The 27,309-nt window shown below is 44.2% G+C and overlaps 2 protein-coding genes and 1 pseudogene across 3 annotated transcripts in view; all 3 read left to right on the top strand.

The window, feature by feature from the left end:
- The window catches only part of LOC309616865 (zinc finger protein 350-like), a 51,418-nt gene extending 46,182 nt beyond the window's left edge, over window positions 1-5,236 (top strand). The window contains exon 5 of the transcript XR_014237633.1: window positions 4,516-5,236. The gene's annotated coding sequence lies outside the window, so the exon portion shown is untranslated. The remainder of the gene's footprint in view (window positions 1-4,515) is intronic.
- A 4,306-nt stretch (window positions 5,237-9,542) lies between these two features.
- On the top strand, window positions 9,543-13,390 carry LOC309617682 (vomeronasal type-1 receptor 4-like; annotated as a pseudogene). The gene is made up of 2 exons: window positions 9,543-9,563; window positions 9,700-13,390. The product of its transcript is annotated as a vomeronasal type-1 receptor 4-like (transcript).
- Window positions 13,391-20,367: 6,977 nt separating this feature from the next.
- Window positions 20,368-27,309, top strand: part of PPP2R1A (protein phosphatase 2 scaffold subunit Aalpha) — a 32,704-nt gene continuing 25,762 nt past the window's right edge. The window contains exon 1 of the mRNA XM_082368081.1: window positions 20,368-20,572. Within this exon, the coding sequence (XP_082224207.1) occupies window positions 20,495-20,572 (78 nt within the window). The 5' untranslated portion in view covers window positions 20,368-20,494. The remainder of the gene's footprint in view (window positions 20,573-27,309) is intronic.

Consider the following 27,309-nt stretch of genomic DNA (forward strand, 5'->3'; position numbering starts at 1 on the left):
GCATCAGAGTACACCCAGAACTGTCTGTATCTTCAACAACTTTTATGCCCCAAACTGATTTGATGAAATGCCCCTTATTTATTGTAGTATTTCTAAAATGTAATACATGCTTTATATAAGAAATAAAACATAACAAACAATAGAAAAATGTGTAGGTAATGTTTATTTCTTGTGTGAAACTGTCCTGAGAAGTAACCACTGGTAGTAGTTTTATGGATATGATCACAATTAAAAATGCTTTTCATTGAAAAAAAAATCCTAGTGATGTAGGCAGATCTGCATCCCTGGTGTTACCCCTTAGTGGTTTATATTACATTACAGGCAAAAGGGACTTTGCAGATAGATGTACCTAAGGTTACTAGTCAACTGACTTTAATAAAATAGGGAGCTTATACGCATTATCTGGGTAGGCCGTGTGTAGTCACATGACCCTAAAGAAGAGAAAGGCCTGTTAGATGCAACTGAAGAGGAACAGATTGAAAACAGGAGGGGGAGTCAGTGTGCTGACGCTGGCTTTCAAGATAGAGGGAGCCCCATAGAGATTGTGAAAAATTCTGCCAAAGTTGTGAATCAGCCTGGAAGGAATTCTCCCCCAGAGGCTCCCGTTAAGAGCCCAGGAGAGCGGACAACTTGATTTTGGCCTTCTGTCTTACTGACCTGTGAGAAAATGAATGAGTGTTGTTTTGGGCTGCTAATATCATGGGAATTTGTTTCAGCAACAATAGAAATCCACTCCGCATGGCAATACCATAATAAAATAAACAATAAAGTTAAGTAAAATTCCCATTTATTCTCCCACAACTGATGCCATTTTGATCTTCACGTGTAACAGTTTTCTTCAGTTTTATGTTTACTTTTTTTTTTAAATGTAGTTTTAGAGTATACTTAATATTATATCTGAAATGGCATAAAAATGAATTTTTTAAAGCATTCTGTTTTGGTCAGTGTTTACACATATATTGTCACACTGGACTTATATTCCAATTAAATTGCTCTCCTCAATCACTGATCTATGATGAAGATATTTTTAGTCCAGTATAAGTAGATCTACAATATTGTCTGAAACATCACGATTTACTCAATGGAGATTATTTTTCAATTTAATTTTTATTTTTTAATTGAAGTATGGTTGATTTAAAATGTGTTTCAGGTGTACAGCAAAGTGATTCAGTTATGTATATAGGTATATTTTGTCAGATTATTTTTCATTGTCAGTTATTACAAGATATTGAATTTAGTTCCCTGTGCCATACAGTAAATTGTTGTTGCTTATCTATGTTATGTATAATAGTTTGTCTGTTAATCCCATACTCCTAATTTATCCATCTTCCCACTTTCCCCTTTGGTAATCATAAATCTGTTTTCTATGTCTGTGAGTCTTTTTGTTTTATATATAGATTCATTTGTATTATTTTTAGATTCCACATATAAGTGATATCATATAATATTTATCTTTCTCTGTCTGACTTACTTCACTTAGTATGATATTCTGTGAGTCCATCCATGTTGCTGCAAATGGCAATAATTCACTCTTTTTTATGCCTGAGTAATGTTCCATTGTATATATGCCACATCTTCTTTTTTTTTTTAATTTATTTTTGGTTGTGTTGGGTCTTCATTGCTGCACATGGGCTTTCTCTAGCTGAGACAAGTGGGGGCTACTCTTTGTTGCAGTGCACAGGCTTCTCATTGCAGTGGCTTCTCTTGTTGGCAGAGCACGGGCTCTAGGCGTGTGGGCTTCAGTAGTTGTGGCTCGCAGGCTCAGTAGTTGTGGCGCACGGGCTTAGTTGCTCCGCTGCATATGGGATCTTCCTGGACCAGGGCTCGAACCCGTGTCCCCTGCATTGGCAGGCGGATTCTTAACCACTGTGCCACCAAGGAAGCCCACCACATCTTCTTAAGCTGGTCGTCTGTTGATGGAAACTTGGGTTGCTTCCGTGTCTTGGCTGTTGCAAATAGTGCTGCTGTGTACATTGGGGTGCATGTATCCTTTCTAATTAGAGTTTTCTTTTTTTCTGGATATATGCTTATGCTTATGCTTATGAGTGGGATTGCTGGATCATATGGTAGCTCTATTTTTAATTTTTTAAGGCTCATCCATACTGTCTTCCATAGTGGCTGCACCAGTTTACATTCCCACCAACAGTGTTGGAGATTCCTCTTTTCTCAGTGGAGATTATTAATGAGACATCTTTGTCAAAACACTCCCTGTTTATACATTTAAAGAGTTGAATGTCAGCTGTCACATCATGGGATGTGGATAGTTGGCCATGTTGCCTTGTATACACATGGATTATCTCAGTGGTTCTGAGGGATGGGACTGCTTCACCACCATGATTCACAGTCTCACTGTGGGTGCATAATTGCTAAATTGCTCTTGCAACTGGCTGTAAAATGTAATACCCTACCATCTGTGTACCCACATACTCCCACCTTTCTTTTAATTATCACTTTTCATTTTGAAAAATTTAAACATACGGAAATTTAAAAATACAGCAGGAAATACAGATCTACAGAACCTTGAACCTACAGCATACTCTTCATCTAGATTCACCAAACATTACTATTTTTTGCAAACATTACTGTTATCACAAGTTCTTTTCACCTGTTTGTTTTTGCTGTTTCATGTGAGAATAATTTGTAGACATTTTGACAATTTGCCTCTTGATATCTGAATATTTACCTCCTTATTTCGAGGTCATTCTCTTATCTAGCACAATAGAACCATCATACTTAACAAATCAACGCTATTGTGACACCATCATTGAATAGTTAGTCCATAAACAGATTTCCCCCAGTGAGACAATGATGTGTTTTCTGTCTGCTTTCATAAATCTAGGATCCAGTCACGGTACCAGGATTGCATTCCATTGTCTTGATTCTTTAGTTTCTTTAATCTAGAATACTTGCAGCTCTTTTCTTCTTCAGTGATACATTTTTGAAGAATACACGCTCACTGTTGTGCAGAACATCCTTCAGTGTAGATTTCTCTGATCGTGTGCCTCATCTTGAGACTCAGGTTTAACATTTGAGTAGAACTTCTACACCCAGATGACGGCGGAACCTTCTTGTTGCATCACCTTGGAGGCACAGATTAGGGACATTTTCTGTTATTGGTGATGGGTTCGATTATTTGGTTATGACTGCATACTAGGTTTACTTTTTTTAGAGCTGACTTTTCCCTGTGTAAGTGATAATAATCCCTGGAGTGATACCTTGAAGTTGCCTGAACAGCTTAAATACTTTGACCAAATTATTCTAGCATCCACTGTAGATATTTCATCTGAATCAATCATCAGATGATGATTGCAAATCATTTTTTAACATTCTCCTATCTCATATGTGTATTAATTGCCATTGCTCGGTAATGAAGAGGTTTTTCTTTTATCTTTTGATAGTGGATTCAAGGATTCCTTTTCATTTGAAGTGATATAATATTACCGTAATTTTCTTTTTTGGTGCTCACATTTTCCCAGGTTTTTCCACTGGGAGATTCTTCAGCCTGGCTGTATCCTGTCAGGATTTTTTTGTAAAAATTATTATTGAGTTAAAATACACATAGCGTGCAGTTCACCATTCTCAGGGGTACAATTCAGTGACCTAGAGTACATTCACAATATTGTGCAACCATCACCACTGTCTCGTTGCAGAACGTTGTCATAACCTCAAAAGGATATCTAGTTCCCTTGAGCCATGCACTCCCCCGTTTCCTCTGTCACCCTGCCTGTCTGCCAGGCCCACTGTGTTTGATCTGATACACGGTACCCTGAAAGAAAAGAGAAAATACTGTTGAGTGTCGTTCACCCAAAATTTTAGATGCTGTCCTCTCTTGTAGATTCCATTGAAGGGTACGGAGGGGCATTTTACCTGAGCAAGATTTTTGCCCATGAGCTGAAATTAAAAACCATGAGAAACGAAAACAGCTTATTGAAGAGGTATCTGCAATCCCTTGTTTATTACATCATGTTTACAACCTCCAAGATGTGGAAACAACCTAAATGTCTGGCAATGAATGACTGAATATATATTTGTATAATATATACACAGAATGGAATATTATTCAGTCATGACAAAGAAGGAAATCCTACCATTTGAGACAACAAGGATGGATCTTGAGGACATGCTAAGTGAGATTATTCAGACAGAGAAAGACAAACGCTGTGTGATATCATTTATATGTGGAATCTAAAGAAGCCAAGCTCATAAAAACAGAGTAAAATGGTGGTTACCAGGGGTGGGAGGTGGGAGAATAGGAGAGTTGTTGTCTAAGGGTACAAAGTTGAAACTAGTAGGCAACTAGGGCCTGGAGATCCAACACACAGTATAGTGAGAATAGTCCACAATATTGTGTTTTACTCATCCAGTGTAATCATTCTAACGACCTAAAGGAAGTGATCATTATGTGATGTGATACAGGTGCTATCACTCAATGGTGATTAGGTTACAATTTTATAAAGACATGAAATCAACACATTGTACACCTTAACTTTACACAATGTTATATGTCAAATATAGGTGACTAAAAAAAGGAGAGGAACCAGGACTTCCCTGGTGGTGCAGTGGTTAAGAATCCGCCTGCCAATGCAGGGGACACGGGTTCAATCCCTGGTCCAGGAAGATCCCACATGCCGCGGAGCAACTAAGCCCACGCGCCGCAACTACAGAGCCTGTGCCCTAGAGCCCGCGAGCCACAACTACCGAGCCCAAGAGCCACAACTACTGAAGGCCGTGTGCTTAGAACCCATGCTCCACAACAAGAGAAGCCACCGCAATGAGAAGCCTGCGCAACGCAATGAAGAGTAGCCCCCGCTCACCGCAACTAGAGAAAGCCCGCGTGCAGCAATGAAGACCCAACACAGCCAAAAATAAATTTAAAAAAAAAAGGAACCATAGATGACTGCTGTGATTTGATCATAAATGAGGGACTAGATGGAAGGCGTAATCAGAGGCCTCCAGTCTCCCTCTGCCACCTACATCACTCCTGACTCATCCATGCTCTCACCCTACCTGCTACCTATCTTCCCCCTGCTACATCCTTCATCTCCACCCTGCGATGTTTAGGCCTCCACTCAACTTCCTCCTGCTCTCTGACCTCCATCCACCTCCTTTAGGTTTCCGTATTGCCCTCTCTACCTCCATTCTGGGACCTTTTTGATGTCCACCCCTCCATGACCATTATTCTAGGGACCTCAGTCTAACCCTCGGCAGCTGCATCACCCCAGCAAAGTCCATCGTCCATGCCCTCCTTCCTCTTGCTGTTCATCTGCGCCCAGTTCAGAGAACTCATCCCATGCCCTGTGCCTTCTGTGCCCCTGCACTCTCATTTGCCTTGGCCCTCACCTCTCATTAGCACCCCCATGGACCCAGTCCACATGCTGCATCCTTTGTCCTCAGCCCTGTAATCCCTGACCCTTTGTCCTGGACTCCTCGGTTCACTCAGTGCCCACTGTCGTATCCAGGTCTCTCATGTCCTGTGCCCCTTATTTCCCCTGGGCTCCATCCCCTTTCCCACACTCTATCTCACTGGGACTGTTACCTTCTATCAGGACCTGCCTACCCCACCTGAAGTCACCTTCTCCCCACACCGTGTTTTTGAAACCCATCCAACAACTGACCTTTGCTCACTTTTGCCCATTAACTTCTCATCCCCATTGGAACTTTTGTTTCCATGACTCTGCACCCCTTATCCCGCAGGTCCCCATATTCCCAATATCTTAACTTCCTTGCCCACTTTGCCCACTTATATTTTCATCCCTGGCCTTGCACTTTAATATTTAACCAACATTAAAAACTCTCTGCCTTTTTTCTCTCTGCTTTCTCTCTCCCCCTGCACTCTCTATAACCCCCTGCCCGCAGGCTCTCTTCACCACCTCCTTATCCTTATGGCTCCTTTTCCCTGTGGCCTGTTCGTACTCCACTCTATCACATACCCTCACACAGTCACTCCCCCAAAGACTCTATGTTTCCCAGAGTGTGTCTTGACATTAGGTGGCAGTGTTCACTGCACATTTTAGGTGCTGTGCATTATAGTAAATATTGTCCTTGTGATTGTTGCAGGGTTGGAAGAAATGTAAATTGTAGGAAGGCTCCCCCTTTCAGGCATCCAGAAGTTTGGAGATACAACTGTTTTTCTATGTAAGATCGTGTCACTCACACACACACGTGCATGTTGACTGTGCTTTTATGAAAGAGTGTAATTCTGGGTTTCTGTGTATGTGTTTATATTTATGAGTATTTGTACACGTGAGAGGGAATTTTCATGTGTTCAGTGTGTGCATTAATGCTTGTGAATGTGCAGTTGAAATTGTATGAGGACGTGAGTGATTGTGTATGTGCATAAGTATGTGAATGTGTGTGACTATATGTTTGAGTGTGTGAATGACCCTGCGTGTGTGTGTAAATGAATGTGTGTGTGTGTGTGTGCATGTAGGATGGGTTGTTCACCATTATGGCTCTAACAACTGACTTAACAATTGGGAGTGAATGTATAGTGACCCTGGATCAAAGAGTTGACTTGTGTGTAGGTAAAACCTAAAGAATTAAATTCAACTCATAAATATTTTTTCCTTGACCCTTCCAGAATGTATTTCTTTTTTTTTTAAACTTTAAAAAAAAATACATACATTTATTTATTTATTTATTTATTTATTTATTTATTTATTTATTTACGGCTGCGTTGGGTCTTCGTTGCTGCACGCAGGCTTTCTCTACTTGGAGTGAGCGGGGGCTACTGTTCGTTGAGGTGTGAGGGCTTCTCATTGCGGTGGCTTCTCTTGTTGCTGAGCACGGGCTCTAGGCGCACCGTCTTCAGTAGTTGTGGCTTGCAGGCTCTAGAGCGCAGGCTCAGTAGTTGTGGCACACGGGCTTAGTTGCTCCGGGGCATGTGGGATCTTCCCGGACCAGGGATTGACCAGGGATTGAATTCCCTGCATTGGCAGGTGGATTCTTAACCACTGCACCACCAGGGAAGTCTGGGAATGTGTTTCTTAATTAAAAAAGCAATCACAATTCCCTAATGAAAATTTTGCACAGCAGTAAGTGTAGAGGACTGTATTGACCTCTTGATGGTCTTGAATTAAGTGAGTAGCATTGGCTTATCTGACAGTTATGGGAATAGTAGAATCTCCCTGGTAAACCATCTGATGCTGGTGCTTTTATTTGCAAGGGTCTCTTCTGGAACCTTCTCTCTTTCTTCTATGGGTATTATCTACTTCGGCTTCTAAAACTACTGTAGGTCAATATCAGTAAAGTTTATTTTCCTAACAATTTACATATTCACTGATATTGAGTTGTGCAAATAAGTGCAGTGATATCTAATGTAGAGTGTTGGCATCATGTGCTTCTTGTTACTTGCATCTGTTTTGAAAACCTTCTCAGATATTTGGACAAATACCATTTCTTTGCTGGTACGTTAATTGATGGTGCAGCTAGCTCAGTTGTATGAAATTAGGAAAGAACTCTCTTGGGTAGAATTTCTCAGTGAAGCAGAACCTCCACTGAGACACATACTTGCAGCCAGTCTCTTACCTGTCAATCCTAAGTACTTCCTGCTCCCTACATGTGAGCCCTGTCTGCCTCCAGAGATCATGGAAAAGTAAGTGGCTGTCACAGACCCTCCAGTAGCCTCTTCAGACATATCGGCTAGAAACTTATCATTGTCCTTGGTAATTAGCAACTGGGAAACCGTTTTCAAAAATAATCACAGCTCCCAAGCCTGTTCCTGCCGGTGCTGCTTCAGGTGAAGTGATAATTGCAGTTCTGAGGGCAGGTGAGGTCACAGGATCACAAACTCATATCTCAAGGTGGAGCTACCCCTCTTGCACGCGTACCGATTGCTTTGACCTTCGCCTTGAGCCCACCATCCAGGCAGCAGGAAGCAGTTGATGGTTTTCTCTGTATTCGTATGAGAAGTAGCATCTATAAAGGAAGGATTTGTATCAGGAATCTGGTGAGTGAACATATTGGACAAAGGGAATGTCCCGTGTATGAACCTGGTCCAGCACCAAAGCCGTGCAGGAAGGTGGGATAAATCCTGAGGTGTGAACTGAGATAGTAAAGGGAGATGGAGTCCTAGACCTTCACCAACCCCTGATGGCTCCTAATGTAATGTATGCAATCCTCGCTAACTGATTTGTGTGGTTTAATGCAAGTGATAATGACATCTGATTTTTCATGTGCTTAAGGACTGTATTTCCCCAGTCCATCTGCTGTTCAGTCTACTTTTCAGGAATCATAGACATAGTTTTTAGGTTGAGAAGTACGGCCATAGTACTCCAGACTTGTAACAAAGAGTAGGATGAATCTGTAGGAATCATCTGACTGATACTGTGCAAAAACAATGTGTTTAGCAGCCATTGCTGGAATATATTATAAACGTTTTCTCTAACTCCTGCTTTATGAAGTACTGAGTAGATTTAATAATTGTGTCTCTATTAATTATGGAGAGGCTCTTCCCAGATAAAGTTAGGGAAGCAGAATTTAAGAGAAGTAGAACTTTATATGTTTCAGATACCATTTTTAGGCTCTGCAATATCTTGTGATATTTATGCTGCTTTTAAATATTATAATACAGATCAAAAAAATGTATGTCATTTATACAGTACACAAGTGGCTCACCATAACATTCAATTTTGCATGTGTCTTGTAGGTTCATATCTTTCACAAATCTTGCCGTACTGCTAATATTTTTATTTGACTTAGGTATTAATAAATATATATACATATGATCTGAAATTAATAATAATTTTGTTTCTACCATGCACTATTAATCAGGTATCAGTGTTTCCTTTCCCATAGTTCCTGTGACTTGTGCCATTGTACTTTTTTCCAGGAATGAAAGTAAATGAGTCTTTCAGTTTCCATCCTAATATTGAGCCATTCTTGTATTCATTAAATCCACCTTGTCATGGGGGCAGGTACCTGCAGTTTTATACTGCAGTCAGTACATTTACATTTAATTAAATCTCTAAAGCTTTATTCAGAGTTTGTATTTGCATATAGAATAAATCTTTTTCAATATGTGGAAACATGTCACTACCAAAATTTTAAAATAAAATACCACCAACATAAATTGCAATGACAAGGTGCAAAAGCAAAACTAAATTTAGATCTGGCTTATTGGAAGAACACAGGTGACCAGTATTTGAGTGTATTCCGGATTAAATGCACCCCAGCCAGGGTCAAATCTCCACTAACCATCTGCCCCTAACCAGTGAGTGAATTTAGAGGAAACACTTCACCTCTCAGTGCCGAAGTTTGCCTCGTCTGACTCATGAATTTGTGAGGAATAAAGAAGTTAACGCATGTGTGGTTTCATCCTAGTGATTTGTACATTGCATGTGTTCTTTAATGGATATACGTTCAACCCTTGGAAGCATTTACATGACAGGAAAACTTTAGGTATTATTACTTGAAAGTAAGAACTATTGGTAAGTGGAGAATGTTGGATTTCAGTTGTGCTGGTACCTGTGGCCCACGCCTCGTATTTTCATTCAGGATCCTCTAGCTCAGAAGACAACCATCAGTCACTGAGACCTGACAGCATGGCTGCGAGGGATTTGGCAGTAGGAATGACCTTTTTATTACAGACTATATTTGGAATCCTGGGGAATTTCTGTATTCTTTACCATTGTTTCTTGCTTTAGTGCACTGGGTATAGGCTGAGGACCATAGATTTTATTGTCAGGAATCTGATAACAGCCAACATCTTGGTTCTGTTTTCTACTGGATTCCACAGTGAGAAATTTGGGGTGGCACCACACGGACAGTGGTTTTACTTGCCGATTTTTCCCGTATGTTCGTGCGGTGGGCAGGGGAGTGTCCATTGGTACCACCTGCCTCTTGAGTGTCTTCCAGGCCATCAGATCAGTCCCCGGACCTCCAGGTGGGCAAAAGTGAATGCTCTCAAGTGCTTTGTTCCTCCAGTTATCCTGTGCTGGATCCTGAACATGTTGGTAAATGTCATTTATCCTACATAGAATATTGAGAATATTGTAGAATATCGAGAAACGAGAGCATCACAAACAGAAAAAGTTTCAGACACTGTTCTGCTGTTTGTCACGACCAAACCAGAGACACATTAAATGCAGCATTGCTGTCCTTCCCTGATGTCTTATGTTTTGTGCTCATGATCTGGGCCAGTGGCTCCACGGTTTTCATCCTGTACAGGCATAAGCAGAGGGTCCAAAACATTCATAGGATCAGTGTCTCCTCTGTATCCTCCCTTGAGTCCAGAGCCACCAAAACTGTCCTTCTCTTAGCGAGCACCTTTGTCTATTTTAACACCCTTTCCTCCATCTGTTACATTATTTTGGGTCTTTTGAACAATGGTAATTTGTTCATTTCCAACATCTCTGTAATAATCCCTTCATGTTTCCCACCTGTCAGCCCCTTTCTGCTCATGAGTTGTGGCTCCAGAATATCCAGGCTGTGCTTTGCTGGGAAAAGGATACAAATTCCCCTGCCCTTATGAGAAAGATGTAAATAGTATGTATTTTCACTATGGGTCCAAAACATTCATAGGGTCAATGCTCTGTATCCTCCCCTTAGTCCAAAGCCACCAAAACTGTCCTTCTCCTGGTGAGCACCTTATCTATTTCAACACCCTTTCCTTCATCAATGATATTATTTTGTCTTTTCTTTTAACAGTATTGGGTTTTTCTTTTTGAAAACCTCTGCAATAAATAGTTCATGTTTCCCAACTGTCAGCCCCTTTCAGCTCATGAGCTGTGACTCCAGAATGTCCAGGCTCTGCTTTGCTGGGGTAAGGAATAAAAATTCTCCTAATCCTATGAGAAAAATGTAAAATGTATGTATTTGGACTGTATTCATTTGGTAATTCACTCACTTCCCTCAGAGTCCTTAGTGAAATTGTGAGTGGCTTACCAGAGGATGGTAAACAGGACATGGTGAACATCTTCTTCAAAGTAAACAATGTTATAATAGTAATTGTAATTAAATATATAATTATCATGTAAATACTTATGTAATGGAAGTTTTATACTAGTACTTTTATTGGAGGAGTTCAGAATTTATGCAATAATAAACATCAGGTCCTGAAACAATCTGGATATTTTGGAGACGTGTAGGAGTGTATAACTTAAATGTATCATAGTACATTTCTGAAAAATGTAGTAGACATGGCATATTAAGAAAACATCTGTGAAAATGGAAGAGCATGTGGCAGATCATTACTGAAACTGAAGACAGTAGTGCTGGAGGGGAAATTCGGTCCTTGAGTAAAGCTTTTGGGAGCCGGTCATGAGTTTTGTCCATTATGTCCTTAGAGAGATGGCAGTTGTGTATTTGAAATGATATGTTATACAGGGAGGTGAGCATGTTTAAACATTCTCAGGTAGAAATGGCCAGATTGAACTGGAGTCAGCAAAGGAGAGCATAAAATTGCATTTTACCATATTTTGAAGCAATATCAGGTGGTTGTGACAATTAAAAAAGATGTGAATAGCATGGAATTGGGATCTGTAGAAGGCACATTTTTCTCTTCTTTTTTTTTTAAAACTTCAGTGTCACACAAAGGGCTTCTTTTTTTTTTAAAATTAATTAATTAATTATTATTTTTTTTGGCTGTGTTGGGTCTTCGTTTCTGTGCGAGGGCTTTCTCTAGTTGCGGCAAGCTGGGGCCACTCTTCATCGCGGTGCGCAGGCCTCTCACTATCGTGGCCTCTCTTGTTGCAGAGCACGGGCTCCAGATGCGCAGGCTCAGTAGTTGTGGCTCACGGGCCTAGTTGCTCCGCGGCATGTGGGATCTTCCCAGACCAGGGCTCGAACCTGTGTCCCCTGCATTGGCAGGCGGTTTCTTAACCACTGTGCCACCAGGGAAGCCCACATTTTTCTCTTGTGTGAAGATGACTTGGGCAAGTTGTCAAGAAAGAGGTTTGTAGGTATTGCTCATGTCCCTAAAGCAATGAAATTAGTTTCTGCTGGAGACTTCCATTAAATTCAGAGCATTGCAGGAAGAGCCATTTGAAAGGGAAAGACATGGATCCATTTTGTGTATGTGGAGTTTGTAGTTTGGGGCTCCTTGATTATTTTATTCTTGTCCCGCTGCTCAGTTTGTGGGATCTTAGTTTCCCGACCAGGGATCAAACCCAGGTTCCCTGCAGCGGACACGCAGAGTCCTAACCATGGGACTGCCACGGAATTCCCTGGGGCTCCTTGATTTTAAATGAGTAATGTGGATATTGCCTCAAAATTAGGAGAGAGTTTTATATGGTTTTCTCTGTATTGATATTCTGAAGCCAATGACAGTATTGAGAATTCAACAGTTTGAAAAGCAAAAGAGTTATTTTGACCGAATTGATATATAGATTGAACCTTGTATCACAAAGAGAAATCAATATTTTTATTTCACATGAGACACTTAAATATTTACCAGAAACTAGATCACAAAGGAAGAAGAAAAAAATATAGACACATACCTACAAATGTGTATATGTGTCTGTGATCCGTGTGTATATATGTATGTATGTGTGTGTATATATATACACACACATATGTACACATATAAAGTCAGTCATGTTTGTTATCCATCAGTCAGTATATTGGAAAGTTGTACATTAAGAAAAATTTAAAATAGTACTAATTACAATGGCAAATCTCAAAGTGTATGTTATCTGAGGAGTATATTGCCATGCTAGTTGCTTCTTAACACTCCAGGAAATGTTTTTTCATTTTCCTACTTTAATTCTATTATTTGGCCATATCTCAAAAAAAAATTCAAGAATATAATAAAAATTTGTGATTAAAAATTATGTAAATTTAATACAATAATTGATAGTATAATAATAGAGTATTCTTTTAAATTAATTTATCTTAATTTATTTTTGGCTGTGTCGGGTCTCCGTTGCCACACGCAGGATCTTTGTTGCGGTGTGCGGGCTTCTCTCTAGTTGTGGCCTGCGGGTTTTCTCTTCTCTAGTTGTGGCACGCAGGTTCCAGGGCATGTGGGCTCTGTAGTTTGCGGCACACGGGCTCTAGTTGAGGCTCACGAGTTCAGTAGTTGTGGCGCGCGGGCTTAGTTGTCCTGCAGCATGTGGGATCTTAGTTCCCTGACCAGGGATCGAGCCCGCGTCCCCTGCATTGGAAGGCAGATTCTCTACCACTGGACCACCAGGGAAGTCCCCCCTAGGGTATTTTCTTAGTTTATCTATGCTAACTTCTTTTCTATTAATTTTTAAATATAATTCTACATTATAATTCATATCTTTTCTTTGAAAAGTTGTATACTCATTATTTGTTAGCTTTTACCCAGAAATTACAGCATGTATTTAGAAGCTAATCACAGTGCCATTTTTACAATATGAGGACGTTGCAACAATAATCTATTTTCTGTATCTCATCTTTTTTTTTTTCCAGAAGGCTCCAAAGAGGGATTTATTTATTTACTTATTTATTTATTTACTTATTAACTTTTGTTTCCACTTTTTATTTTTTTAATTTAGTTTAGTTTTTTTTAAATTGAGGTATATTCTGTAATATTTACAATATTATATAAGTTTCAGGTCTATAACATAGTGATTCACTGTATTTAAAATTTATACTCCTGTTATTGTTAGTATAAAATATTGGCTGTATTTCCTGTGCTGTACAATATATCCCTGTACCTTATTTATTTTATACATAGTGGTTTGCAACTCTTAATCCCCTACCCTCTGCCCCTTTACCTCTCCCCACCGGTAACCTCTAGTGTGTTTTCTGTATCTTTGAGTCTGTTTCTTTTTTTTTTATTAATCTATTTATTTATTTTATTTTTGGCTGTGTTGGGTCTTTGTTACTGCTCATGGGCTTTCTCTAGTGGTGGTGAGCGGGGGCTACTCTCTGTTATGGTGCATGGGCTTCTCCTTGTGGTGGCTTCTCTTGTTGTGGAGCACGGGCTCTAGGCGCATGGGCTTCAGTAGTTGTGGCACTTGGGCTCAGTAGTTGTGGCTTGCAGGCTCTAGAGCGCAGGCTCAGTAGTTGTGGTGCACGGGCTTAGTTGCTCCATGTCATGTGGGACCTTCCCGGACCAGGGCTCAAACCTGTGTCCCCTGCATTGACAGGTGGATTCTTAACCATTGCGCCACCAGGGAAGTCCCTGTTTCTTTTTTGTTATATTCACTAGTTTGTTCTATTTTTTAGATTCCACGTACAAGTTATATCATGTAGTATTTGTCTTTCTCTGTCTGACATATTTACTAAGCATAATACCCTCCAAGTCCACCCATGTTGTTGCAAATGCAAAATTTCATTATTTTTTACTGCTGAGTAGTATTCTACTGTGTGTGTGTACATATATATCTGTATATATATCACAATATTCTTTATCCATTCATCTGTTGGTAATTCAATTTGCTTCCGTACCTTGGCTATTTAAATAATGCTGCTATGAACATTGAAGTGCGTATATCTTTTTGAATTAGTGTTTTCATTTTCTTCGGATATGTACCCAGGAGTGATTTTTTTTTTAAAATAAATTTTATTTATTTATTTTTGGCTGCATTGGGTCTTCGTTGCTGCCCACAGGCTTTCTCTAGTTACGGCAAGCAGGGGCTACTCTTCGTTGTGGTGTGCAGGCTTCTCACTGTGGTGGCTTCTCTTGTTGTGGAACTCAGGCTCTAGGTGTGTGGGCTTCAGTAGTTGCAGCACATGGGCTCAGTAGTTGTGGCACATGGCTTAGTTGCTCCGCGGCATGTGGAATCTTCCCGGACCAGGACTTGAACCCATGTCTCCTGCATTGGCAGGCGAACTCTTAACCACTGTGCCACCAGGGAAGCCCAGGAGTGATCTTTTTGATGATAGTCATTCTGACAGCGTATCCTATCTTTTTGATTGGCAATATGTATTTTAAAAATGTAAAGACACATGCACAGTTTATACGTGCAGAGCTCAATGAAAATTCAGAGTGAACACATTTTGGCACTCAGTACCTAGATCTGTAAATCGAATATTGTCAGGCTCCCAGAAGCTCTCTGCTCTTCCTTCCTATTCACTATTCCTCAGGGTAACCACTGCTCTGACATCCAACAGTATACATCACTTTAGATTGTTTGACTTTTATGTAAAATAAGTGATGAAGCGTAAACTTTTTTTGTATTTGGCTTTTGTCATTTCTCATGTTGTTTGTGAATTTATTGCTGGGTGTTGTTATTGATCATCCGTTTGCATTGCTGTGTAGGATTCTATCATGTGAATATAAAACAGTTACTTAAATCGTTCCACCGTTAGTTGGCGTGTGGGTTGTTTTCAGTTTGGGACTGTTAGGAATAGTGCTGCTATGTAAATTGAGGACATGTTTTGATGAGGCACGTACTAATTTCTGCTGGCTATGTATGTAATAACAGAATTGTTGGGTGACAGATTTACATCTTTACCTTTTAGAGACAGTGCCAAAGAGGTTTGGAAAATGTTTGGCCCAGTTTCCACACTCACCAGCAGTGTAGGAGAGTCTTGGTTTACCCACATCGTTGTCAACACTTCCAATTTTTAATTTTCATTTTTATTTTGGACTTCTGATTGGTATGTGATGGTATCAAGTAGTGATTTTATTTCCTTCACTGTTATGGAAGTTGAGCATATTTTCACATATTTATTTCTCTTTACTGAGAAACCTCTTTTTGAAATGTATGTTTTAGCTTAGTTTATCCATTTTTTTTCTATTGTGTTGCCTTTTTCTTATTGATTTGTAGTAGTTCTATATATCTGCTGGACATGATGCCGTTCTTGTTTTTTTTTTTTATAAATCACATTAAGATTTTTTTTTAATTTATTTATTTATTTATGGCTGTGTTGGGTCTTCGTTTCTGTGCGAGGGCTTTCTCCAGTTGCGGCAAGTGGGGGCCACTCCTCATCGCGGTGTGCGGGCCTCTCACTATCGCGGCCTCTCTCGCTGCGGAGCACAGGCTCCAGACGCGCAGGCTCAGCAGTTGTGGCTCACGGGCCCAGTTGCTCCGCGGCATGTGGGATCTTCCCAGACCAGGGCTCGAACCCGTGTCCCCTGCATTGGCAGGCAGATTCTCAACCACTGCGCCACCAGGGAAGCCCCATGATGCCGTTCTTGATTTCCTTTATCTCATGTTCTCTCTGTCTTCCTGTGTGCATGTGTGTGTGTGTGTGCCAATGAGGAGAAAGCCTTAATTTTAATGTAACTTAATATTTGCTCCTTTATAATGTTTATTATTCTGTTTAAGAAATATTTCCCGGGGGCTTCCCTGGTGGCGCAGTGGTTGAGAATCTGCCTGCTAATGCAGGGGACGCGGGTTCGAGCCCTGGTCTGGGAAGATCCCACATGCCGCGGAGCAGCTGGGCCCGTGAGCCACAACTACTGAGCCTGCGCGTCTGGAGCCTGTGCTCCGCAACAACAGAGGCCGCGACAGTGAGAGGCCCGCGCACCGCGATGAAGAGTGGCCCCCGCTTGCCGCAACTAGAGAAAGCCCTCACACAGAAATGAAGACCCAACACAGCCAAAAATAAATAATAAATAAAATTTAAAAAAATATATTTCCCCATTCCAAGACTACAGAGATGTTTGCCTTTGTTTTAAAATTTTTATTTAGTTTTAAAATTTAGATCAGCAATCCGTCCAGAATTGTTGTATGTGTGGACAGTGAATCATACATTCTTCTGATAAGCCAGCAAATTTCAGTTCATTCAGAATATGTGACATTATTCTTTCATTTGCTCTCACCTCTCACTGCTCACCCAGGTTAATGTCACCTCGCCCACAAAGTCTCCTGATAAATCTGTCTCTTTCTTACTTGTCCAGTCTTTTAACAATCGCACTGCACCACACAACCAAGGTCAGTCTTGGTATCAGAAATCTTCAATGAATCTTTTTACTCACTTTTTCCCAAAAGTTGAAGGGGAAGGTGCACCTTATTGGGAGACAGTTCTCCATGAGCCTCTCGATTTCTTTTTTTTTTTTCATGTCTTATATCAGCTTCTGTTCTGGACTATTTTGAAAGGGTTTTTGTATAACAGCCTTGGAAGATAGCAGTAGTGTCTGTCTTGGGGGCAAGGGCAGATTCGTTACCTAATAACTAATATAATAAAGAGAATGCCTTCCTCACAGGCAAAGGTTTGCTGGTGTACTTATAATCCACATTAAAAGATGAGGATTTCTTAAGCATAATGTTCTCCATCTGTGACACGAAACCCCACTTTGTGTGTGGCATGCACTGGCCCCCATGGGGGTTGTGGGAGCAGTGGGGACAGGTGTGAACTTGAAGCTCTTGCTGCCTGTTGTGCCACAAATAATAATATCCTGTCTCAGTCCCAGGCGTCTCACGTCTTGTGCCAGCATCTGTGAAACTGGCAAGTAACTTGGTTTGCAAATGGGGTAAAATCTTACACCCTTTACATTTCTTGAAAGTCTTGGCAATGAGGATGGGGTAGTGACTGAGCCATACAACGAACAGCCTTAGTGCATTATCACAATTGCAGACGGAAGGTAAATCGATGAGGTGGTTGGGGGTCTATCTCAGTCTGTTTGGGCTGCTATAAAAAAAAGTCCACAGACTGGGTGGCTCATAAACATCAATTTATATCTCCTAGAGGCTGGAAGTCTGAGATGAAGGTGCCAGCATGGTCAGGTGAGGGCCCTCTTCTGGGTTGCAGACTTCTTGTTGTATCTTCACAAGGCAGAAGGGGGCAAGGCTCTCTCAGGCCTCTTTTGAAAGGTCATTATAATCCCATTCATGAGGGCTCTGCCCTCAATGACCTAATCACCTGGCAAAGGCTTCACCTCCTAATACCATCACCTTGGGGGTTAGGTTTCAATATTTGAATTTTGAGTGCACACAAACAGACCACAGCAGGATCCTTTGGAAAAATTCAACATTCCACATCAGAATATATCAGGAATTGTTGTGTTACATGCTTGTGTTTCCCTATCCCACAAGGGCCAGAGGTGAGTATTCCAGTAAGGGTGAGATGCTGGTAGACAAGTGTTAGTGAGACAAACTACCTTTTTACTTGTCACCAGAGGTAACAGAGGGTGGGTAAGGATTTCAATCAAGTGCCACTAACCTCTGATGTACAAAGTTTTCATTATATAAATGATATCCTCTTTGTTGGCAAGTGAGAGGCCCCAGTCTCCACAGCCCTGTCTAACTTGTCATCACATCTCTGCCAGTTGGGGCAGCTGATATAACCTGGCCAAATTCAAGTCCTGTTTTCCAGCGAAAGTTTAATGGGACTCAGTGGGACTCATTACAATGCTCAATCCTTCCAGCAGTGAAGGAAAAACTGTTGTCTTTGACTCCCCGTTATCCAAAGGAGGCTCAGCCCTTACTAGACTCCTGGGACATGGGAGACAGTGTCCTGATGATTTTGTCAGTTAGAGCCTCTGGCAAAGGGATGCAGCCTCCACCTAAAAGTCCCCATTGCTTTATGAACTCAGGGCCACTCTGACACTACTAACAGGTGCACTGCTTTTAAAAAAGCAGTAATTAGCTTGCTAGTAAATGCGCCTCAAAACTGAAGCCTGATATGTAGAAGCCTTGTGACTCTCTGGCTTGATATTCCAAATCTGGGGATGAATCAACTTGGACTCCACTACCAGCAAGGTAGGAAGGGCCCCTAAAGTCCTGCATCTCATGCAAAGCACTTATTCAAGAATGAACCCAGACTGGCTCCAGCAACATCCTGGCTTTACAGGAATAAGTGGTACCTCTCCCTTTGGGGGAAATTTTAAGCTCTACACTGTACCCAAAGCCACTGGCACTACCAACCCTCAGTCCTCTGAGACTTCCCTAAATGCGTGGTCTGACTATACGGATGGTTTAAGTAAGCTGAAACCTAAAGGTGTCCCCTGGGCCACTGTGGCTGGTTAGTCTTAGTGCCAGCTCTGCAAGAATAGAAAGCAGATGTGATTGTTCTCATCACTGGCCGGAGACCTGGACTGCTGCCACTGTGTCCAAGGGGCACACAGGTGTTTAGTGTGCCACTTGGACATCCCTCTTTTAGGATGTGAACTGTGGAAACAAACAAATTGCAGTGCTGAGAGAATTGTCTGGGTCACTCATTTAGATGCTCACGGTCAGGGCCTGTTCTTTGAAGAGTCTGACCAGAATCAAGCTGCTGACTGCATCTGTCCAATGCAGAGACTATCTCTGCAAGGCACACTTGGGACGTTTTTTTTTTGGTGGTGGGGGGGGGGGGCTTTACTGAGGTATAACTGACAAATAAAATTCTAAGGTATTTAAAGTGCATCTTTAGCTAAGGAACCTGTAGTCTCAGTGGGCTGGCAGGGTTGGGTTGGGGGAAAGATCCTGGGAATGAGGGCAAGGATTGAAATAGGCAACGTCTCCCCCCCCACCCTCCCGCCCCCTTTTATAAGGAGTAGTTTCCTAACTGGAGTGGGTAAGGGGTCTTTGGAAAAGATGCCTGGATCTGTCCTGGAGTCCTAGCTCAGCTGTGCCCTTGAAGTGACACGATAAGGGGGAAGGTGCATCCCAGGCCTCCCCATCCCCCAACCCTGTTAGCGTGGTTCTAAAATTGCGGGTGAGGGGCTGTGTTGAGGCAAGGAACGGAGATTCGTCAGCCCCAACCCTGCTCTCACGCTGTGGACGGTCACGGCCCCAGCCAAGGGATAGGAATTCTGAGAGAGCGAGCGAGATTTGATTATGTGGCTCTGGGGCTTGAGGACCAAGCCTAAAGAGAAGAAGGGAAGGGGAGATATTTACGTAGAGATAGGACAATTTAATAGGAACTGCTCTCCAAATAGAACGTACGGTTTGGGCAAAGACTTGTTGTAATGAAAAAGCATGATGTGCTCAGGTAGCTAATTTTCCAGAACCGCTGAAGAGTAAAAAGGGGAGGTGGGAGACGTGCGTTCGGTAAGCAGATCCACATACCAGCCTGAGCGGCGTGAGTTTTATCCAGAGAGTAAGGCAAGTCGCCACCCTTCTCTGGGCCTCGGCATAATAAGGCAGAAATGAAAGACTCACTCTCTCCTCCTCCCGCACAAAGGCTCTGGGAGTCCGCCCGCCAGCCGGAGGGGCCATTGCCTCCCAAGCCGAAACCTGCAGACTGTTCTGGTTTCCCCCCCCTCCCCCCATGACGTCACGCACTCCTAGCAACGCACTCGCAGAAGCTTTCTCCGGGACTCGGAAAACGGGCTTCGCCACCTCCCAATCCTGCCCCTCATTGGCTAGAAACAACTGCTCGTCTAGGCCGTTGTTAGCGGCGACGTAGGCGGGCACAATCTTTGTCGCTAAGATACTGCGTACTTCCGTTTCCTCTTCCCCCTCTTCTAGGCTCTGGCAAACTTAAGGTCGTCTCTTCGGCCAATGGCAAATAGGTGGTAGGCGGGACTTCATTTGTTCGGACCAAAGAAACGCAGGCTTGGCCCGGTCATTGGGCAATGACTGTGGGGCAGCCCCTGTAAAGTGGCTCGGGCGTCCCCACGCCCTCTTTTCCTCCTCCCAGCCCAGCCTCTGCCTACTGCAGTTTTAGTAAGGCGCTGGCCGCAGTCTGACAGGAACAGGACGGAGCCAAGATGGCGGCGGCCGACGGCGACGATTCGCTCTACCCCATCGCGGTGCTCATAGACGAGCTCCGCAATGAGGATGTTCAGGTCCGGAGGCAACGGGGGACTTGGGGAAGACGGGAAGGGGGACCTGGGAGCACGGGCGTCCCTCGGGGAGAGGGTTCAGTGTTCGCTGAGAGTGGCGGAAGGGGGCGGCGGCCAATCAGCGTTCCGCTCTCATCTTTCTCGGTCCCCGGACTCAATGAGACGCCGCCTAGGATTGGGTGTCGGCCCAGCGGCGGGCGGGAGCGAGGGCGAGCTTGGAGGGTCCCGGGCCTGCCAAGTGCGCGCGGCGGCCCCGGGCCTTGGGGGCCGCGGCCCAGGAGAGGCTCGGACGACTGGGTCGGGGAGAGGCGAGGGGAGGGCTCGGTGATTGGCGGCGGCCCTTGAATGGCCCCTTGGGGATGGGGTGGGCGCGTGACTTGCTCCGAGTTGGGGAGGGGCCGCCTGGTTGATGGGGACCCGGGTAGGTTTTCTCCCTGCTGGGGCTCAGCGCTGTGGGGTAAGCCCTCCAAATGGGGACTGAGATGTGAAAGCTGAATTTCTAATTCCTGCCCTCCCACCCGCCTCCACTTGTGGTGTAGATCCCCGAAGGGGAGAGGGAGGCGAAAAACCCGTTCCCAAAGGGGCAACTAGCTAAATTCAGCAGCAAATTACGAGGTGGAAAGCCGCCCCATTTCTGGGAGCCTCCCATTACCTGGGGGGTGGGCAGTGTACTAAACGGGCTAACATTTCTGGTGAGGGGGAGAGGGGGCTCAGGGCCCTGAGCCCAGCCGGCGAGGGATTGAGAAGAGCTAGGGTTCTAGGGTTTGCCCATCCCAGCCCCGCCTCTCACCCGCCGAGTGACCTTGTGCCGATTTCCTCAAGGATCTGGGCCTCTGTTTTCCGTAGACTGTGGTCTAATAATAGTCCCGGCCTCATTGGGTGGTTCTGAGGGACTGAACGAGTTAATAATACGAGTCACGTAGAATGGCGCCTGGTCTGTTGTAAGGGTCCAATAAGTGCGAGCTGTAATTATGGGGAGTGGTGACTGAAGAGTTCGTATCTGGGCCTCAATTTCCCCGTTTATGAAGTTGAGCGGGTTGCACTGGCCCAGCCTCCGAGGTTCCGGCTCTGTGACTCTAGTTCAGTAGTCAGACAGGCAGAGGGTGTGCTCTTGGCTCTTGCACTTCTTGCTGATTGACATGGGTAAGTTAATCTTTCCAAGCCTCGGTTTCTTCTCTCAGATAGAGGTGATAGTCTGACTCATAGGGCTGTTGTAGGAATTCGTTTGTTCAATAGACACCTGCCACATATCAGCTGTGGTGCTGAGGATGTGATTGATGGTGATGCCAGTTGTTATACAAGAGACAGATGTGAAACGGAACCGAATACATTATTCACACGTATGAGACGTGGTGGGCAGGAAACAGCAGAATGTTGTGATAATGAGTCAGTAAAAATTATTGGGCCTCTGCTCTGTGTTGGGCACTGTTCTAGGCACAGGTGTACAACAGAGAAAAAGTCAGACAAAATCTGGCCTTGTGGAGCTTACCTTGTAGAGAGGGGAGAAAGACAATAAACAAGGGCTTCCCTGGTGGCGCAGTGGTTGAGAATCTGCCTGCCAATGCAGGGCACACGGGTTCGAGCCCTGGTCTGGGAAGATCCCACATGCCGCGGAGCAGCTGGGCCCGTGAGCCACAACTGCTGAGCCTGCGCGTCTGGAGCCTGTGCTCCGCAACAAGAGAGGCCGCGATGGTGAGAGGCCCGCGCACCGCGATGAAGAGTGGCCCCCACTCGCCGCAACTAGAGAAAGCCCTCGCACAGAAACGAAGACCCAACGCAGCTAAAAATAAATAAATAAAGTAGCTATTAATTTAAAAAAAGGCAATAAACAAGACAATACGGAAAATACATATCATGTTAGATGGGGATAAGTACTATGGAAAAAATAAAGGAAGCGGGTGGAGAATGCGGCTTCAGAGGGGTCATGGAAGGCCTTGCTGAGAAGGTGGTGTCTGAGCAAAGATGCGAAGGGGGCAGGGGAAGGGGCCTTGAGGCTCTCTGGGCAGAGTACCCAGCAAGCACAGAGTGGGGTGGGGAGGATTCCTCTTAAGAAGGTCAGTCAGGGAAAAGCCCTGTGAGGATGCAGCGTTTAAGACAAGACCAGAAGAAGGAGTCAGCTCCCAAAAGAAGATGGGGAAGAGCCTTCCCGGAAGAGAGAGGAGACAAATAATGCCACTAGCTCTCAACCCAGGGTGATTTTTGCCCACGAGGGGACATTGGCAACATCTGGAGACATTTTTGCTTGTCACAAGTGGGCAAGTGCTCCTGGCGTCTAGTGGATAGAGGTCAGGGATCTGCTAAACTTACAATGCATAGGACCGCCTCCACAGCAAAGGATCATCCACCCAAAATGTCCATCGTGATGAGATATTGCGAGAAGCTCTCTATGGGAAATCCTGAGGTAAATGTAGTGGTTTAAAAGAACACAAATTTATTATCTTACAGTTCTGGAGGTCAGTAGTCTAACACGGGTCTCACTGGGCTAAAATCACAGTGTTGGCAGGGTTATAGTCCTTTCTGGAGGCTCTAGAGGAGAATCCGTGTCTTTACCATTTTCCAGGTTCTGGAGGCTGCCCGCATTTCTTGGCTTGTGGCCCCTTTGTCCATCTCTAAAGCCAGCAGCGTTGTGTCTCTGTGACCGTTCTACTGTAGTCACATCTCCTTCTGACCAGCTGGGAGAGGGTCTCTGATTTTAAGGATCCATGTGATGAGATTGGGCCCACCTGGGTAATCCAGGATACTGCCCCCATCTCAAGGTCCTTAACCTTGATCACACCTGCCAAGTCCCTGTTGCCATGTAAAGTGACATACAGCTTCTGGGGCTCAGGATATGGACATCTTAGGGAGGCCATTATTCTGCATACCATAGTCGCTGGGTTGGAAGGTCGAGATTGAGAGAGAAAGTGGTAGGAGTTAGAGGACGGTGGTGAAGTGCCTTTTTTTTTTTTTTTTTTTTAACATTTTCAAGCAATTTAATTTTTCTTTTTGTTTATTTGTTACTTTTATTGCATTGAAGTCTGAAGGGGAATTATTTATTCAGGGAACACGTAAGGAGTGCCAGGCGCGTGCTGGTGCCCTGAGATGGGAGCATGCTCAGTGCGTTCAGAGAACACCAAGGCGGCGTGGTAGCTGCAGCTCAGTGACTGGCAGAGCGGTGGCAGGTGAGCACTAATCCAGGGCTAGGTCAGGTGAGGCCCGTGGACCGGCAGGGCGGAGACCCTGCTGAGGCGGGGGAGCGAGTTCAAGGCTTCGCGTAGAGAGACGACACGCTCTGACTTCTGGCCGCCGAGTAGGGGCCGGGCAGGAGCAGACAGACTTAGCAGGATGCCGTTGCAGAGCACCCAGGACCAGCGCTGGCAGGCAGGTAGGGGGAAGTGGTGGGATTGGGGGTATCTTGAAAAGGAGGGTTGTTGTTGAGATTTGCTGATGGATTGGATGCGCCGTGGTGAGTGACGTGGAAGGAGGAGGAGTCAGGGATGACGGAGGTTTGAATCCCATCTCTACCAGTGTGCTCCCTTTGTGCCCCGCACCAGTGCCTTCCCCTTTTTTGGGTCCAGATTCCTCATCTGTAAGGAATAACGATGAGGAAGCAGCATCTACCTGGTTGGGAAGTTGCAGCGGAATTGGCATGTTAAGTGGCTGCCTCAGGGAAGGCGTTCAGTAAGTGATGATCTTGTTCGGTTGTCATGGTAGCTTGTGGTCTTCTACTTGGGAAAGTGAGCTGCAAAGAGATAGCCTCCCCAGCCAGTAAGAGGCCGTGTCTGGATTGCATTATCTCAGGGGTGTTTGGGGCACCATGTTTCTTAAAACGTGGTCCACTGGTTGAGAGGCCAGGTTTCTGTGTTACTAATACTGTCTCTCTGCCTCAGTTTTCTCATCTGTAAAAGGGAATAGGGAATTCCCTGGCGGTCCAGTGGTTGGGACTCGGCACTTTCACTGCCGTGGGCCCGGGGTTCAGTCCCTACTTGGGGAACCAGGATCCCTCAAGCTGCGCAGCTTGGCAAAAAAAAAAAAAAGGAAAGGAAAAAAATGGGAATAATTTTTAATTTAGCAGTTCAGAGGGGTGTTGTGAGGATTAAATAGGTTAGTACGTGGAAAACGCTTAGAACAGTGCTTGATGTATTTTAAGTTTTCATTAAATGTCTGCCGGTGGTGGTGGTGAAATAACGAGGGCCTCAGTTGTCCGAGGTGAGGTGCAGCATTTTAAAAACTATTCTTCTAATGGTTACTCTAGAGCAGCGGTTCTTACCAGGGGACAGATGTCTGGGGATATTTTTGGTGGTCACGACTGGCGGGGGCAGTGCTGCAGGCAGCTAGCGGGGGAGAGACCAGCGATGGTGCCCGATGTCCTGCGCCGCCCGGGCCCCTCCCCGCCGCAGAGGACGGCCCCGCCCCAGAGGGCAGTGGTGCCAGGGTTGAGAAACCCTGCTGTATGCCAGCCTGCTGAAAGACATCTGGGATAGGTGCTACTTTTCTTTCCAGTAAATGTGTTTTGATTGTCAAATTTCAAACAACAGAAAAAATAGTACCAAATCCAGATTCAGCAGTTTTTTAAAAGTTTTACCACATTTTTTCACCGGTTCCTCATCCTTCTCCACCACCCCCCCACCCCGTTTTTTTATTTTTGACTGAATATTTTAAAAATAAATCCCAGGTCCCAGATATTTTCTCCTACGTATTTCATTATGCACCTATAAAACAACAGACATTTAATAACCACAATGCCGTTATCATAGCTAACAAAGCTTTTGTTTTGTTTTTTTATCATAGCTAACAAAGTTTTTACAGTGATTCTTTGGTATCATCTAGTAGTCGGTTCATAATCAGATTTCTCTGATTGTTCCAGAAGTAAGTGTTCTTTTACAGTTAGCTTGTTTAAATCAGATTCTGAATGTGACTATGAATCTTCAGTCTGAAATTCTTCCCATTTTTTTACGTAAGGCTACTCAATCATTGTCACACCACCCAGTAAATACTGAGACTAGGACTTAGCCAAGGGCACTGGGTTTCAGGGCAGCACTCTTCACCACCGAGCTGGGGCCCTGTGGGGACAGCGTGTAGGCCCAGAGGAGACACAGAGGAGACAGTGCCCTGGGTGGACGCAGTCCAGGATTTCAGATCCTGGACTGGCCACTTTACGAGTTACTCAACTCTTCTGGGCCTTGATTTTCTTGTTAAATGAGGAAAAGGGTGGAAGACCCACCTGGCAGGGCTGTTGTGAGGATTAAATGAGATTAACTGTAAAGACAGCAGGTACTCACCACGGTCAAAGACATCGCGGCAGCATATGCCCCTGCGTCCTCATCTTAGAAACATGACAGCACGGCCTCCGACTTCTTTTCAGGGAGTACATGGGGATTTGAAGCAGAACTTAGGAATAAGGCTGCCCTCTGAGAGTTTAAAAAAGAGAAGTTGGTATAGGGTGATGGTGAAGAACATGGGTTCAAGTTCTAGGCTCTACCATGCCTTCACTGGGGGACCTGCATTTTTAAAAACTTGAAAAATATTTATATTTTTGCTTTTTGATGTGCCCAGCCCAGTACTAGGTTCAGGAGTCACCAGTTGCTAATAGTCGTGTCCCTTCCTCATCCCAGAGACAAGTCACCTTCCAAATGGGGGCACAGGCACATCCATAAATAATTATAACACCAGGCAAACTGCTAGGGAAGTATTTGTTTGTGCCGCAGTTTCCAGGGAGGTGGTGAGATTACTTTTTCTGTTTCAATTTACCTTTTTCTTTCCCCTGCTCAAGAAATACAAATACGTGAGAAATAACGATGAGAATAATGGTTAACACTTGGGTGCTTGCTACGTGCCAGGCTCTGTCTCTGTGTCTTCCTTATTTGATTATCCCAGCAATCCTGTGAGGCAGGCATTGTTGTAATAACCATCTTACAGTGAGGAAACTCAAGCTTTGAGGGGCCTGGGATTTATCTGGAGACCCTTAGCTGATTGGTGAAGCCAGAGTACCTGCTCATTCGTTACTTTAAAAAAAAAAAAAAAAAGCTCCAGAAATAGAGATTGTGGTGCCCATTTCACTCTTGGGTGATGCAGAACTTTTCACACCCATCCACCCACACATACCCACACACATTATGTTCATTTAAAAACATTCTTCATGGAATGAGGTGGAAGGCTGTTTAGGACATTTTTTTTTTTTTGGCTCTATTGGGTCTTCATTGCTGCGTGCAGGCTTTCTCTAGTTGCGGCCAGCGGGGGCTACTCTTTGTTGCGGTGCGTGGGCTTCTCATTGCGGTGGCTTCTCGTTGTGGAGCATGGGCTCTAGGCGCGCGGGCTCTAGAGCGCAGGCTCAGTAGTTGTGGCGCATGGGCTTAGTTGCTCCGCGGCATGTGGCATCTTCCCGGACCAGGGATCGAACCCGTGTCCTTTGCATTGGCAGCCGGATTCTTAACCACAGTGCCACCAGGGAAGTCCCGGATGTTTAGGACTTGATAGGAGGTGAAGAGGCACTTGTGTCGCTCACTGAGCATTTCCCCGGGCTGAGGCTCACTGTTAAAGCACCCACGTTGCAGACCCCTCCACACTGCTCATTATCAGTGACCCGCTCTACCAAACAGTAACAGTTTGGAGCATATTCCTCCAGATTCTTTTCGACTCTTACTCTTTGCCAGGCGCTGTCCTGGGATTTTGGGGCACAGAGTGCAGAAGACAGAGTCCCTGCCCTTGTGAAGCCCACTTTCTAGTGGGGAAGAAGAACAGTTGACCCTTGAACAACACGG

This window comes from Balaenoptera borealis, assembly GCF_965194805.1.
Source record: "Balaenoptera borealis genome assembly, chromosome: 19".
Taxonomy (NCBI): Eukaryota; Metazoa; Chordata; class Mammalia; order Artiodactyla; family Balaenopteridae; genus Balaenoptera; species Balaenoptera borealis.